The sequence below is a fragment of the Morone saxatilis genome, unplaced genomic scaffold, assembly GCF_004916995.1.
Source record: "Morone saxatilis isolate NCDOM2014 unplaced genomic scaffold, NCSU_SB_2.0 Contig23, whole genome shotgun sequence".
NCBI classification, from domain to species: domain Eukaryota; kingdom Metazoa; phylum Chordata; class Actinopteri; family Moronidae; genus Morone; species Morone saxatilis.
In genome coordinates, this window is record NW_023339796.1 from 14,549,961 (window position 1) to 14,565,921 (window position 15,961).

At 39.1% G+C, this 15,961-nt stretch overlaps 2 protein-coding genes across 2 annotated transcripts in view; both read right to left on the bottom strand.

Annotated features, from left to right (window-relative positions):
- Nucleotides 1–4,417: 4,417 nt before the first annotated feature.
- On the bottom strand, nt 4,418–12,661 carry LOC118334750 (fizzy-related protein homolog). The gene is made up of 14 exons (XM_035670807.1): nt 12,498–12,661; nt 11,037–11,110; nt 10,438–10,566; nt 10,180–10,243; nt 8,911–9,041; nt 8,734–8,819; nt 8,453–8,636; nt 8,213–8,278; nt 7,795–7,897; nt 7,456–7,640; nt 7,120–7,353; nt 6,594–6,698; nt 6,092–6,184; nt 4,418–5,956 (listed from the first exon to the last, which is right to left on the bottom strand). Exons 2-14 carry the CDS (start codon nt 11,103–11,105, stop codon nt 5,915–5,917), a joined length of 1,491 nt encoding a protein of 496 aa, XP_035526700.1. The 5' UTR covers nt 11,106–11,110; nt 12,498–12,661; the 3' UTR covers nt 4,418–5,914.
- Nucleotides 12,662–13,053: 392 nt separating this feature from the next.
- The window catches only part of plekhj1 (pleckstrin homology domain containing, family J member 1), a 4,679-nt gene continuing 1,771 nt past the window's right edge, over nt 13,054–15,961 (bottom strand). The window contains exons 5-6 of the mRNA XM_035670808.1: nt 14,721–14,784; nt 13,054–14,338 (exon numbers count right to left, since the gene is read on the bottom strand). Of these exons, the coding sequence (XP_035526701.1) occupies nt 14,246–14,338; nt 14,721–14,784 (157 nt within the window). The 3' untranslated portion in view covers nt 13,054–14,245. The remainder of the gene's footprint in view (nt 14,339–14,720; nt 14,785–15,961) is intronic.

Here is a 15,961-nt window from a genome sequence, read left to right on the forward strand (position 1 = left end):
ACATGACCAAAATGTCTTTCATAATAAAAGCCCTTTTTGTCCTTTATTTTTGTCCATGTAACTTCAGGCTTACTTATTAGACCCCTCACGTTGGCATTTCAAGTTGGTTCCATTCCAAACCAATGAGTAAGTCAGAGTAACTTTAAATGTGAATGAGACCAAACCAACAACAGGGAGAGACAGACAGACACACAGAGGAGGAAATGCAAACACACGTTTGACAAGTAAAACTGTCACAAGCCTTCTGGGATTGAGCCTTTCGGCAAATAAAGGTAGGTGGGAAAGATAAATAAGTCGAGCTGAAAGGAGGAGCAGTCAAGCACTCAAGCAGACATACGCAATCACACACTCACACATATACATTCATATACACTCATGAGTCTGCTGATGCACCTGCACGCGTGTTTCACATAAGGACTGACGCAACAACAAAGCAGATGGTTTACTAAGGAGACCAAACTCCTCCACAAAGCCTAACGGAGTTATAATTCAGTAAAGGGGGGAAAAAAGGATATTGAGGAAAAGTGGAAGCAAATGAAAGGCGTGCCCATGAATGCAATTTTACACACACACACACACACACACACACACACACACAGAGAGAGAGAGATCAACTAAAAGCCCAACAGATATTCCAGATTAAATACTTTAATGCTCTTCAACATAGTGGATGCAAATTAGCTTTTAGCTCACATAAAACATCAAATGCAATAATCACACTGAGACATTAAACAAGCGGAACATTTTTCATAAAAGAATAAAAGAAGAAACAAGCGTTGGATGTTATCAGCACCACAAACCATGATGTGATGTGTGCCATGTACAATAACAGCATCTTAAGGACAATTACATCAGTATTTTAAAACAAAGGATGAAGAAGAGGGTGAGAGGAGTCCTAAAGAGCCTTGTATCCCTTTTTTTCCTTACAGCCAAATGGTGTAAATTTCAGCAGGGGATGGCTGTTAAACACTGATGTTCCCAAATCTAAGTGGGTTGGGAGATAGTAATCATAAGTCATTTCTGCAGTATTGTTATCTTCAAATGACATAATAGTCAAATTATACTGTTACTCATTGTTTTTGACCTCTTTGACGGTTTAGCAGCAGTTGTAGGCTGGTAGGGCACAACAGAGTGATTTAAATGTGCAATTATTGTATGTTTAAAAGCTTAGGGTTTGGGTTTAATATTTGGCTTACTATTATCGGATTTTTGTTCCAGTGCAGTAATGAATGTGAAACTGAGCAACATTATCACAGTCAGCAGGTGTGCTCCGGTTTGTTTTATTTATTTAATTTCTTCATCCTATCTTAACCAGAGGGAAACTGCTCAACAGTGACCTTTGAAGAATTAAAAAAGGACATTTCCTTGTATGACTTTGGGTCTATGTAAGGATTGGATCCTTGTAAATTAGAATTCCTGCTGCTTTCAGGGCCCATGTGTGATATTTTATCAAAATCTTCAAAAGCCTCAAAACAATCAGCCACAACTGAATCTTTATGTTGCTTTTTCCCAGTGAGCTATTTAAAAAAAAAAAACATATTTTCTGACACCTTCAATTTGACAGCTTGTCACAGTTTACAGGCTGTGGAAAAACACACCTACCAGTTCTTTATGAATGCAAAGGTGCTGCTGGGTTGGGTGACTTGTGTGTCTTTTTTTTTGTAAATAAGACACATGAGTGACCCTGTGTGCTCTGTTCTCGCTGACAAAATGACCAAAAAGAAGCCTGGCTGGCTGCAGCTATTAGTTATCACAAAAGCCTTGTTCCTTTGATATATCCCTGCAGGCCGGTTATCAATGCAACTCAAGAGTCGGGCTTAGGGAGGAACCGGGGGGAAGATCCTGCTTGCTGTGTTGTGAGGCTTTAGTTGTATAATGAACATCAGACTCTGCGCCTCTTGATAGAAACATCAGGAGGTAGGATTACGCATATTAGCGGTCCCCCTCCGTTCTCCCCTCTGCTTTCAGGGCTTAATGTTAACATCTGCCCACCGAGAGCCACAGATGAGCTGGAAGACTGTGTTGAATGTCTTCCATTCAGATGATTTATCTGATCACTATAATGCACTGTATGCATGTTATTTAGATGACGTTATAATGGAGTCTGAATGGGGAGAAAGGCTGAGGCTCTCTGGTGCTGATAGAAGCTGAGTCACAAAGGCCTACAGTACCTGATCTTCATCACCCAGAAAAACATTCTTCTTTTTAATTAGCAGTGGTATTTTTCATTATTTTGTCTGTATTAGTACTGGTCAAATTCCAACATGTTCAATATTAGCCGTTTTCTTATATCCGTAAGTTATAGCAAAACCACAGGAGCAGAATCATTTAAGATCCATTTTTCCTTCATGCATTCAGACCCTTCAGCTGTTGTTTACACTGATAAAAATCCATTTGCTGTTTAAATGTGTAATAGTGAGTTTGGATAGGCCACAGGGCACAAGCAGAGGTGTGGGAGCTTTGGGAGGCGGTGAACATTCATTATTTTTCATGCTCTGGGTCAAAACTATGCGTGTGTGGGCTGCACTGGTAATATGTTGAAAATCTGCCGACTTCCAGGGAACAAGGTGAAAGCCACGGGGTGTTTTCTGGTCGTTCAAAGCTCTCGTTCTGACAAATGCGGTGCGTAAACTGGGGATAAAATGAAACCAGATACAATGTTAGCAGATGTTTAACCTTCCTCATAGCCTGTTACAAAGACAAGTCAGCATTACTGGAAGGATATTCTTCTAGTGATCTGATTCTCACCTTCAAGGTAACATGGTTAAGGTTGATTGTATGGGTGTGGTAGCAGCAGTGTAGCACTGAATATGGAGCTGCTCATAGAATGGCGCCCTCTGGTGTTCACTGTGAGTTGGGACAACACAGGAAACCACGTACTAAGAAGCATTCAGACTGAGTGTAGAAAAACCTTATGAATACAGATTATTCTGTACAATATGTATCAACCCAATTGAACACCAGACTTTTGTCAGACAGCACAACTCTTCACCACCATCATCAAATAATAAAATGAGGGAATATCTTTTGGGAGAACAGTGTTTATCTCTCCAGTAGAGTTCAGAGACTTGTCGAATCTTTGCCAAGAAGCACTAAAGGTGCTCTGAGGGCTCCACAAAACACTTGATTTGGGTTTTTTTTTTAGCTTTAATATTTACCAAACTGTAATTCTGCTGTTCAGAAGGAAAACTATTAGGAAACTGTGATAACGCAAAAATATATCTGCCTGACTTCCATGTTTCTGCTTGAAATGCCACATTTTTATTGAAAACAGAGACATGTATGGCATGACTCAGATTAATCTCTTTTGGGATAAAAAAAATTAGTTAAAGTTAAGTTAAAGAAAGAAAAAAGTTAAAGGATACGTGTGGTGTGTACGGCTATGGACAAGAGGACTCTTCAGCAGGTGATTAAAACCGCACAGACGATCATTGGTACTCAGATGCCCAGCATCAGTGATATTGGTGAGGTGAGGTGCCTGTGCAGAGCCTAAAAGAATACTAAAAGACAGAAACCCCCCCAGCCACAGCCTGCTCACCCTGCTGCCATCTGGGAAGGGGTAGAAGCTTCCACTGCCGTACCACCAGACTTAAGGACAGCTTCTTCCCTCAGGCTGTGAGACTGTTAAATTTTTCCTCAACAATTCATTATACCAATTTATATTTATTTTATGACTGATTCATTATTTTTTATTTTTTTTAAAGTAGCATAAAGGGAACTATATCTGAATTTAATGAATGACAATAAAATATCCTTGAATCCTTGGTAATATTCGGTTTTTCTTATTGTCAACAAATCCCATGAAAAGACCAAATCCAACAATGCATTAGTACTTTCTTAGACCTCCCTTCCTTGTGTGTTGACCTCAGTCTGAAGCCGATTGGTTTCTACTGAAGATTTAAATCTTTAAAAACAGGTCACAAATGTATAGGTTATTTTCCTTTGTAAAAGGCAAATCCTTTCCTAAAACAGCTGGACACTGCAGTTTTTAACAAACATCCTTTGTCACATACATAACATAATAAATAGTGCTTTTGTTGAGGACTATTTTCTGCTGTGCTGTGGAAAACACATATTTAGCTCTCTAGTGAATATTTATGGTCGCAGAAGAGAATTCAAATAAACTACAGTGCCCATGTTCAATTAAATGAAGGAACATGTCAGCCACTGCAACAGTTTGGCTCATTCGTGTTTTTTGTAGCTCTGTTGCTCAGGGGAATAAGATAGGGTTCAGGTTTTGAAAGAACAGCAAATACTTGTTAGTACTGCAGTCACCTATAGAACAACACTATTCTACAAATAATGATATAACAATAGTGCTCCTTATACTTCCCAGCAGGACACTTATTTTATGACGCCTACTCACAGGTTGACAATAAAATAAAACATTGCACAATAAAACAGCAGTGACATATGGTACAAGATATGATCATTTAATTGTTGATTATCTCTCAGTACAGAAATATTTTTCTTTTTAACATTCTTTCTGTAATTCAAGTTGGCAGCATTGTCTTGATTTTGAAGTGGCATTAAAAGAAAGTTCCATAGAGTCGAGCAGTGAAACCGCCCATCAGCTTCCCCTCAGAAAACCTTAGTAAACAAACATGCCATTTCTGTACAAGAACCTTTGTACACAACACAAATAAATAGCATTCATTTAAATGTGGCACGCTATTTGACTTAAACATTCAAACAGGGGAAAAAAGGAAATCAAAATTGGGAGAAAATGTTGCAGATGATATGAAGTCAGATTAAAAAAAACCCAAAAACAACAAAGTACAATAGCACGACTGCTCAAACAGAAATGGTCTGAAGTAGTGCCCCAAGCTTGAATATCTGAGCAGACGCAGCACAAAGCAGGAGCTCTGTGCAGCATTTCACTCGAATTTAATCCCAAATGTTTTTAACTCTGAGCTTTAGTTGCTGTTACAAACTACACTGATAAACCAAAGTATTTTAATTTTACCTCTCCTTGCCTGGTTTTCTAGTCAAAGTAGAGAAACAAGATGGATGAAAAGCTTCAACACAAGTCACATTAAAATCTTCAGATTTTCATGTGAATTACTTTTGTGAGTAATTGTTATAATGTACAGTGTTTAGTCAGTTATTTTAATCAAAGATGTGCAGTATGCAATTACAAGATTTTTCTTGAGAGATAATGAAACAATGAGCTAATTCTGCTTATTATTATTAGTCTTTAGACTAAATTAACTTAATGTTATATTAGAAAAAGGTGATCAGGATCATTCATTCAATCCTTGTTAACCATTAATAGCTCTTGAAAGGGCACAGGATCTGTTATCAGTGTACATGAAACATTATTGTCTCTCAGCAAAATAAAAAGACAATTTTTTTTTTTTTTTTTTTTAAACAAAGCCAAACGTACTCCACAGATAAGACCAAAACCTGCAGTTACACAAATAAAAGGCAATCTAGTGGCCTTCGAAACAAACACACTAGTAAGAATATATGTTAAAAATATGTAAAAAACAAAACAAACAACCAAAAAGAAAAAAAAAAAGTAAAATAAATAGACAATCAAAAGGACAAACTCAATATTTGGCAGGTAAGCACAAATCAGTCTGTAAACAAAACATAATCACATAGGGAGAGAAAAACACCCCCCAAAATTCTCCTTTTATCAGAGATCACTGGTCTGTTGGAAGAGGCAGTGGCTCCATTATTCAGGAGGAAGTGGAATAGTGTGCGTATGCATCTCCGCTGCCCCTCGACACTCTCTCCAGCTCCCGCCCACCTCCAGTTACAACTTGGCTAAATAACTAGGGGCAATGGAGGGGGCCCTCTGTAGACTACTGAGGCGAATACTCAAAGAAGGGGCCCGTTTACAGCTGGATACATGCAAAGATAAATTCCCCTCTCTGCTTTATTCCCTCGTAGTACAGAGGTGTGCTTACTACCGGATCCTGGTGAAAAGGTTCAGCACTGACACAGATTCCTACAAGAAGGAAGGAGACACAAGACAGAGGTAAGACAATTACAGATAAAAGCATGTGCAGATGGAACAGACTGACCAAATCAGCAAATGGGATCTTAGACATTAGTACAAGTGAGAAATGGAGATAATTAATACCTTAGTTGATCTCATCTTGCTAAAGACGTTCCAAAACCGAAGTGTTTCATCCCCAGCTCCTGTCACAATGGCCTCTCCGTCAGGGGACATGGCCTGCACATGAACTCATTATTATACACTGAATATACAGTATTATAACAGGATGTAATCAGAGTAATCAGGGGTATGCAAGAATAGGACTTTTTTTGTTTCCTTGCAGTGTGGGTGGCTTTGCTGTCACTTGCTCAGAGAGCAGGTAATCGTGGATGTTAAATAATTTGCTCTACAGAGCAGCACTTCAGGAAAAACATCCAGATATAGAGCTCTTTCTATTTTCTTAAGCTGCATATATAAATAAATATATACACTTCTAATACTAAAAGGACTACTTTTTTTGTTTTTTCCAGCAATGTTTTAGCACCTTGTTGTTTGCTTCAGTTTTAGTTTTCTGTTGTAATCATGGGACTACTGGGACACTGCTCTGCAGAACAACATAGTATGAGTACACACAGTATATACTGACCAGGTAGAGTACTCTGTAGGAATGCCCAGTAAGTTTGGCCACTTGAGTGAGAGAGGGATACTTCCACACCAGGATCTGGTTCTGGGAATAACCGTGTGTGCTGACCTGCAGAAAGCAAACACAGTATTTTCTTTCATATTTATCTCAGACTTAAAAAGAACATTATTAGTTTGGGACATGTGCTTGTATACTGTCAACTAAAATCAATAACAGTTCCCTGTCTCTGCTTCTAGTACAGAGGGATGTGTTTAGCCTAGCTTAGCTCATAGATTGGAAGCCGGGTTAACAGTTGTCTGGAGTCAAAAGTGAAATAGTACAGCTTCCAGTTATTTAAATACTGCATCTCGTTGGGTAGCAAGCGAGTCAGCCACACATCCAAGAGTCATTTCGGGTTTATTTGTTCAGAGTTACTACAGTGTGCAAATACCAACACTAAGCCAAGCTACAAAACAGTTTTTCGTGCATCACTGTATTGTATGTAATCTATTTAACAACAGCAGCAGTCCAAACCAAAAATATGACTCACCAGTTCGTTAGTGTGCTTGGACCAGGCCAGGTTGCAGACCTGAGAGCCGGTGTCTGTGCACTGTAAGGGCTGGCCGGTCAGAGTGTTCCAGAAGCGGATGCAGCGGTCGGCGGTGCCGCCTCCGGAGGCGAGCAGGCCGTGCTGGTGGGGAGACCAGGCGATGGCCTTCACTGCAGCCAAGTGTTCTGTGTACTGCTGCACCGGGAGGACGCTCGAGTGGTTCCACACAAGTAACTACAGGCAACAGGTTGAAACGAGGGGAGAGGAGGTAGAGAAATGAGTCTGGGATTTTTGTGCAGCTCACAGACAGACAGGTGACATTCTGTGTCTACATACCTTGTTATCGTTTCCACCCGAGGCTAGCAGCTGGTGGTCTGTGCTCCACTTGAGCCCGCAGACTTCCTGTCTGTGTCCTTGGAGACGGCGCTCTGACTGGAGAGGCGGGGCTCTGATGTCGCGTTGCAGGATCACCCGATCGCGGCTCCCAGACGACAGCTGGTCCGCATTCCATGCCAACGCACCTGGTAGCACAGAATGAAAGGCAGATTGAAGTGAAGGTGATTCACTGAACATGAATGAGATGTTGCTAAACGACACGACTGTGTGAAAATGAACAACGGCTGTAATATTTTACTCATGGAACCGTCTCCACCTCCATCTAGCCTCTCAACTCACCCACTCTGGCTGTGTGTCCTTCTAGTACAGAGAGCTTCTTCCCTGCTGCTGCATCCCAGATCTGTACATAGCCTTTATGAGTCCCCACTGCCACCAGGTTACCCTGAAAATAGGCAGCGCACTTTTAATATCACACTTACAAAAACCACATAGAACAGGAACTTTTTAAAAGCTGAAACTGAGCCTACACACTAAACTTCATTTGCATCTTCACTAATATTAAGCAACTGCCCTTTTCCGTAGTGGATCTTTTTTAGGTCAAACTGAAGAACTGTCAATTACTCTGTGCCTGTTTAGTATAAATGTAAATAAAGTTTGGTAAGTGGGCTCTACCACAACCTTATTAGAGCTGGGTGTTTTTTTTTTTAATGTAACATGACAACAATATGAAAAGATAGTAGATGACAAAGAAACCAACCCTCTCCGACCAGCCAACTGATGTTACAGAATCTCCTTCTACAGAAAGGTCACATAGACGTGTCACCTAAAAAGGTGGGGAGGAAAAATAATACAGATTAACATGGACATCCAAGAGGCAGTTACACGTATATGTATATTTTATACTTGATTATTTTTAACTACAGTGAAGACCTCTGCTGGATGCTTGTTTGTCTCAGTGCACTCAATTAACAGATCTCTCCCACTCACACACACACACCTGGCTGGTGCAGGCACTCCACAGGTAGACACAGGTACCCAGTCCAACACTGAGCACATTCAGAGAGGACCAGTCCACTAGGTTGAGGTAGAAGTCATCCTGAAGCTCCGGAGCATCCAGAACTTTGAAAGGAATCTTGGATATTTTGCGTGTAGGTTTCCTGGGCGACCGCAGCAGTTTCTGGCTGCAATGCAAAAAATAATAATTTGGGTAGGAATACAGTGCTACTTCGCCCACATGGAGGAGATAACATCTGAGGAATGACAAGGAGAACATATTACCTGTTGCTACTGACAGGTGATAGAGAATACGGAGAGACTGTGTTTCCATCCTCTTCAGGCAAAGCCCTCTTAGTGCTAACAGAATACTACAAAACACAAACAGATGATTAGTGGTATGCAGGAAAAACTCCCCATGAAACTCTTGTTAGAAGTTACGGCCTGGTGAACTGGTCTTACACTAAAAAGGCTCCTCTTGGCAGGAGTGGACGGCTGCAGACGGCGGTCTTCTGACTGGGGGTCCTGGACTTTCTCGATGCCTGCTCCTAGCAGCTCGTTCTTGAGCAGAGCAGAGTAAGCCAGGCCATCCGCTAAAGGCAGGGGAAGAGACAGAGGGGAAATCACATCAGGCTGTCGAAATGATTAAGTTCAAACACTGTGGCCCCTTTGCAATTGCTCAGCTCTCTCTCACATCTCTAAAGATCAGGGTGAATTTTTCACTAAGCTTTGTTTAGTCCTTATCTCCAGTTTCCATGAGCCTGCCCTGGCTTAGTAAACAAGAGAAGGTCAAATTATCCAGTTTGACCGGAGCAGACAGATAACTGTGGAAACGAGCTGAAAAGGGGATAAAACTCACAGTAAATGTTTAGCCACAAAAGAGAAGAAGAACATCTGACTTTTGGGCTGACAATCACAGGATAACTCATGATACATCACTATCATGATCATTTCCTTATGATAACGAAGGTGTCATTATACAGGTGATTCTGCTATATACAATATAATGGCATGGCAATTATAGATCCTCTTATCTATGAAACTGAAGTGGAAAATGCACACCTGCAATGGTGAAATGTATTTTCTAAAACAGGAATCAACCATGTACTGTACTGAATCACTGCATTAGGAGCTTTAGGTCTGAGTCTGAGCTTTCTTAACTAGAGTCCAACCAATCATCACAGATGTATCGATACTGTGGTCGGCAGATAAGTAACAACAAATTGATATGTTTCAAGTACTTTAGAAACAATGTCTCTATTTAACAGTTTGTCCATCAGAGAGCACTGACATTTTTTTTGGTCACAATTTTATTATAAATTTAACAGATCCTATCTCATAAATGTTGGTTTATATAAAAAAGTAAAACATTGGCCGATGTATATCACTATTATATTTCCTTAACACTCAAATATCAATATTAGTATATAATATTGGACAACTGCCACAAAGAAAAGTAAAGTGAACTGAATATCTTTGGGTTTTGTTTTGTTTTTTTAAATTGAAATACATTTTCTGACATTCTATCATCAAAACAATTAATCGTTTAATCAAAAAATAATTTACAGATGAATCAATAATTAAAATAACTGTTAGCTGCAACCTTAAACTAACTACCCCATTTGTACTGTATGTTGCTAAATGTAAATGTACAAAGTATAACACACTGTATCACAATATATTATTTGTCCCACTTTCAGTCTCTTGATACAAAAAAAAACGATCAATTACCTTTGTTGCTGTCTGTTGTGCCATCTTTGGTTTTCCTGTTTTGATTGTGCGACTTTTCAATTTCCTGTGCCAGAAAATGCAATAAATAAATGATCATTCTCAACCAAATCTTTAAACTCGTTAATAAATATATAGAATAAATGAAAGAAAAGTGCTACTAGATACTATGTATCCCATTATCAACACTTCAATCTTGAGAACACTGTTCTTTTGAAAGCAAAGACAGTGAAGTCCTTGGGTGTATAACAGCAGACTCACATTGATGCGGTGGAAATTGACACTCCAGTTGGCTCCTGCCCGGGAGGGAATAAAGCGATCACCGTGCTTACTAGGGGAGGATAGGGGGGAGCTGGTGGGTGTCAGAGCTCTCACTGCTCCTACAGCTTTCTACACGAGAGAGGAGAGGAGAGAGCATTTTTGACCGGAGGCCAAACACAAACAGGCCTTGGACGGTGTTTGAAAACTTGATAACAAAACAGGACAATAATTTAGGAGGCAGATGGTGCATTTGTTCGAGGTGTTAACAACAGAAGGCTACATTCACAAAACCCAGTCATTTGGACGGTAAGGTCTTGTTATCACTCAACACTATTGACATCGTCAAATGAAAGAGACTGGTCTGTTAAACCGTTAATTCTTCCAACACATTGAGAGTAACACCCCTCTTAGCTAGTCAACAATTAACAATCCTCTTTGGGAGGGGCTCAAAGATCACCCGGCTATGGTCAGAATTGTTCTACCGGTCAACACTGTAAACCTCGGCTAGATAAGGCAATTTGTGTTCTTTTTTTAGGTTTTAGGTTAGGTGGCTCAACAAGAAATAACAGACAAAAACTACTGGTGTGTGTAATACTTACTATGGGGCTTGCGTTCTCATTTTGGATGTTTATCTGCCTGAGCAGCCTGCACTCATAGTCCTGATCCATGATGCCTGAAAACAGGATAAGACCGATCAACACAATCATAAAATCACACCAGTTTCCTGAATACACGTGGAAGATAATACGTTAGTAACAGACACTGGTACTCTCATAAGGTATGACTTGTGTTACTTCTGGTAATTCTTCCTGACTTACCACTAATGTCTCTAAAAAGAAGGCCGATACCAGTCTACCAGTAAAGCAGCAAAACAACAACTCTACTCTATTGATAGATCTATCTTTATTTATATTTTTCCTCCTTGATTGTGATTCCTACGCACCAATGCAAATTCCTCGTATGTGTAAACTTACTTGGCAATACCAAAACCAGATTCTGATTGATCTTAATATCATAAATTACTTACAAGCTAAGATTTAAGGCTGCTGAGTAGCACTGCAAATACTTCTTATTTTGAATCAATAAATTCATCTAGTTTTTTTCAAATTATCCGGTACATGTTCAGTCTATAAAGTGTAACACAACTGTGAATAGACACCAATCACATGATGTCTTCAAACTGCTTGTTTTGTCTAAGCTACAGTCAACCTTTAACAATGTAAGACTGAGAAAAGCAGCAGCTGTTCACATTTAAAAGGCTGGAAGCTGCAAATGTTTGGCAGTTACTTAAATGATTATCAAAGCATTACTGATTTTCTGTAAATCAACTAACTGAGTAATGGATTACTTGTTTCAGCAACACGTCCCTATTCAGTCACTACTGAAAGCTACCGGACCAGCCCTGTAATTACACATGTGAAACTCTTTGTATCACATTATTCAGCAGAGTTTCATCGATGTCTACGCATCACATTTGTTATGAGGTAAATGGTTGTGAAAAGATCACCTTTACAGTCACCTCCAGGAAGCATTTCTAGAGACAATCTTAGCAGAAATGCGACCCTGTAGTTGTTCTGTGGGGATAATTCAGCAACACAACTGTCTGTTAAAGAAAATGCATCGCTCTGACCACACAGAGAATCCAAACAATGCTTTGTTTAGAGCCTCAGAATAAATCCCACTTAAACTGGCTAACTTGGGGGAAATCTGTTGGTAAATGACAATGACATTAGTTACAGTGGTCACGATGAGCTGCGGGTGGGCTGCGGCTTACAGCACTTAACGACACCGTTACATTACCTTTGTGAAGACAAATAATTGTAACTGTAAAACCCGTCTAACTGTGTGTGTGTGTGTGTGCTGGTTCCAGGAAACAGAAAATAAATCATTTGTCGTAGTTATCGCTGAGCTGTAACCCTAACACTAAAACCAATCCTAAAAAAACAACAAATAATTCAATCAACATACAGAGCTATGCTAGTGCTAACGCTAGCTCAGCTGCCCGGCTAATGCATTAGCAACATTGTTTGTTCACAATCTACACTTGTATTAACACCTACCGTGCCCCGATAAACTCTTCCCGTTGCGCACAGTTGAATTCTTCTTCTTGGCAGTGTCAATTCCAGTTGAAAAGCCTTATTTTATGCGTTTTACTCTTAAAAACAGAGCATGTAAAATAAAAAATGTTTTCTTTTGCCGAGCGTTCAATTTGGGCTCGCAAAGCATCACGGGTAAAACGTGACGTCGCTGTTTTTGAATCACACATTTTGCGTTGCTAAGGAAACGTGTCCCAGTCGCAATATCCTCCCACATCTTCTGTGGACTGAGTTCAGTGAGGACAAATTATGAAGTACACAGGAATAAAATCCCACCTAGGTGCAGTTTGAGTCCTGCGATAAAGCCTTTAGTTCTTATAATAAAGATAATTTATAATAAAGACACAACGGGAGGGCAGCATGTGGCTTCATATCGTTGAAAGTGGTTGTATTATACAAACAATGCGATGGGCTGTTGCACTTTCATTACCTTTCTGTCTTTAAACAGTCTTATTAAATTAAAAATAACATTTTGTTGTAGACAAATTTCATTCTGGTTAACAAACGACACACTTTACAGTATCTTTCAAATGGCTTTATTAGTAAAAAAAACCCAAACAGATGCCAGTGAAATATAATCGAACAAGAAGTAAAAACAGACTAAACATGTTCCGTGTGCAAAAGTCTGAAATAAAGACACATTCAGTGACATTGTGTTTGTGGGGGTAGACTATTGACAATATATATAAGCTGTAGACTCCTGACTGAAATAAACAGTTTACCAAGGATACAACAATGCCACATAGTAAACTGAGGTTGAGAGCAACCATTGTCTCCAACTCTGTTGTAGTTACACTCACAAAGACGTTTGTGTGACATTTAAAATAATCATGTCAAGAGCCTGGTATCCTAACATGGTCCAACGGCTTACCCAAAGGAATCTGATTCAAAGTGCAAAAAAAAAAATTTAAAGAAAAGGTACAGTAGATTCAAGTAGATTCTTGAAATTCTGATAAAAACACCCTCAACAACCAGTAATAAATGTGCAAAAGTATAGTTTTTAAAACTAAATAGTCTAAATGGGATAGATGATGAATATATATTAAGATAGCTAAACATTTTTTTCACAGAAAATAAAATGGAGTTAAAATGAGTGGCTCAACTCAGCAGATCAAAGGGCCCATGCAGTTCAAATCAGGACAGAAAATACTTCCAAAGGTTGTAAGCTTCTTCAGACTGTATGTAATTGATTAACATTGGTTTACACCAAATGTTCAGCTGTCCTGGATTGATTCTAGTTAAACACAGTCATGCTCATATTACTAATAGTCCTGAAAGGAAGTCACAGCCACAGCTCTACAGCAAAAGTACTATTAGCGGCTCTAACAATCACATTGTCTATATTATGTCTAGTAGAAAACATGTTTTATACTGACAACCAATTAACCAAGGCAAAGTTTGAAAATGATACAGAAAATGGCATGTAATTAAAACAGTGTTGAGTTTTCCACATCCCCATGTTACCTGTAATGATTGACAATGACATAAAAGAAATAATCACTTTGCATGGCCTCAGATACTCGCTATAACATCTGCATAAGAACCTCTCTCTAAGTCTGGAGCTACACTAAATACATTCAGAGCATAGCAGATCTAAAAAGCGTGTGCGCTTATGCTAATGCAATAGTTTTCAAACCAGTGAGGAGTGAATGTTGGAATGGCAGGTTGAACTAAAATGAAAATAAAGTAGATCTGGAGACAGGACGCTGGGTCTACAGGGAGGAGGTATCTCTGGGCATAAGTTGCAGGCCGTTGCTGACCTGGAAGCGGGTTTCATCTGATATACCATACTGCTCCAATGGGTCCTGTGGAGAAAGCAGATGATGAGTAACCAAAAGCTCAGAGTGAAGAGGAATTTCACCGTTACTGAAGCAGAATCACACTTTGTATTAAATGATTAGTTCAACAAATCACACAAACAAACACAAAAACCCATTTGATTACCTCAAAAATCACATTTCTTTACAGACTTTCATTGAGAGGTATTTTGGGGTCTGTGGATCATCCTACAACCAAATCTTCTTCTATTGATCTACCCATCTGTCTCCTGCTGATATTAATGATACTGGGCATTTCAGTGGGTCAAGCATGACTCGTATCCACTTCACACTTGAATTCGTCCCAGTATGCTGGATAGAAGCACCGTTTGTGTGACTTGTTTAAACATGTTGCTGTGAAAGGTCTCACCTTGCCGGTGAGTCTGTGGATTTCAGTGCGATAGAATATCAGGTTCTTCCTCATGAACTCGTAACTGCAAGAGATGAGATGACAAATTCATTTGACATTTTAAGGTTTGAGTACGCAACTTGTTTCAGTTCTGTACACCCTATAAACCAAATAATTGGAGCTGTATTAGTAGGGATGTCACAATACACAATTTGATTCACTATAAGAATTTGTCATGATTTTCTTTTAACAAAATGAGACTGAAGACAAATTATGAGAATATATATTGTGGATATATTTTCTCTTACATTTTACTTCAAATACATTTCAAATAAAATAATCTTTTTTTAATTTCTAGTTAGGGTATAAACTGTGCAGAACATATTTCCCTTTCTCTTTGTGAAGGTGAAACTGATGTCTTTGTGCTTGATACAGTTGCTGACATGAGTGACAGAGGACGTCAAACAAGTCAAAAGCAGAAAGCACCCTCTGCTGTTTAAAAATAGTATCAAGGTTATTTTTTATCTCACCGATTTCAATCTTCACATAATGGGATCGTGATTTAACTGTCTCGGGATATATCTTTACATTCCTATTTATTAGTCTAATACTGTCTCAATACGAAACATTGTGGCGTACGATGAAAATAAAAGTGCATGTTCCACCCAGAAGGCTTTGGCTGAACCACAGCAGCCCAGCTCATATACTGCAGGTACAGTATCATCATCAGAGAAATAAACACAACTTTTTGGAAGCATTGTGGTTTTCCCAAAAAAACTTTAACACAGGGTGCTAAGGTCAAGTAGTGACGGCTCAGTTGGAAACAACACAAGTCACAATGTTGACTTTGTGTCTCTGGAAACAGCTGCTTCATTCATTTATGACCGTTTCACCCATGTGAGTCTGTTACTGGTTAACACATTCAGGTGCAAGTTATTTTAAATACCATCTTACTGCACATTAAGACCTACCAAAGCCACAACTATCTCCAGAGCAGCGTTTATCACTGCAGATATGTGACTATATTCAGTTGTAGAGAAGACAGTTCTTAAGTGTACTAATAATGTTCATTCATATGACCATTGTTTGTAATTAATTTGGACTGAACAGACATTTTGCCATTTATTTAGATTTTTTTCAGATTACTCAATGACTCATATGTATGAATGTTTTAAGGTTTACAGAAAACAGTATGCTCCACTGTTAATTCTACGACTACTGACTTTTTGTTTAGCATTGGCCTTTTTTTATTTTTTATTTTT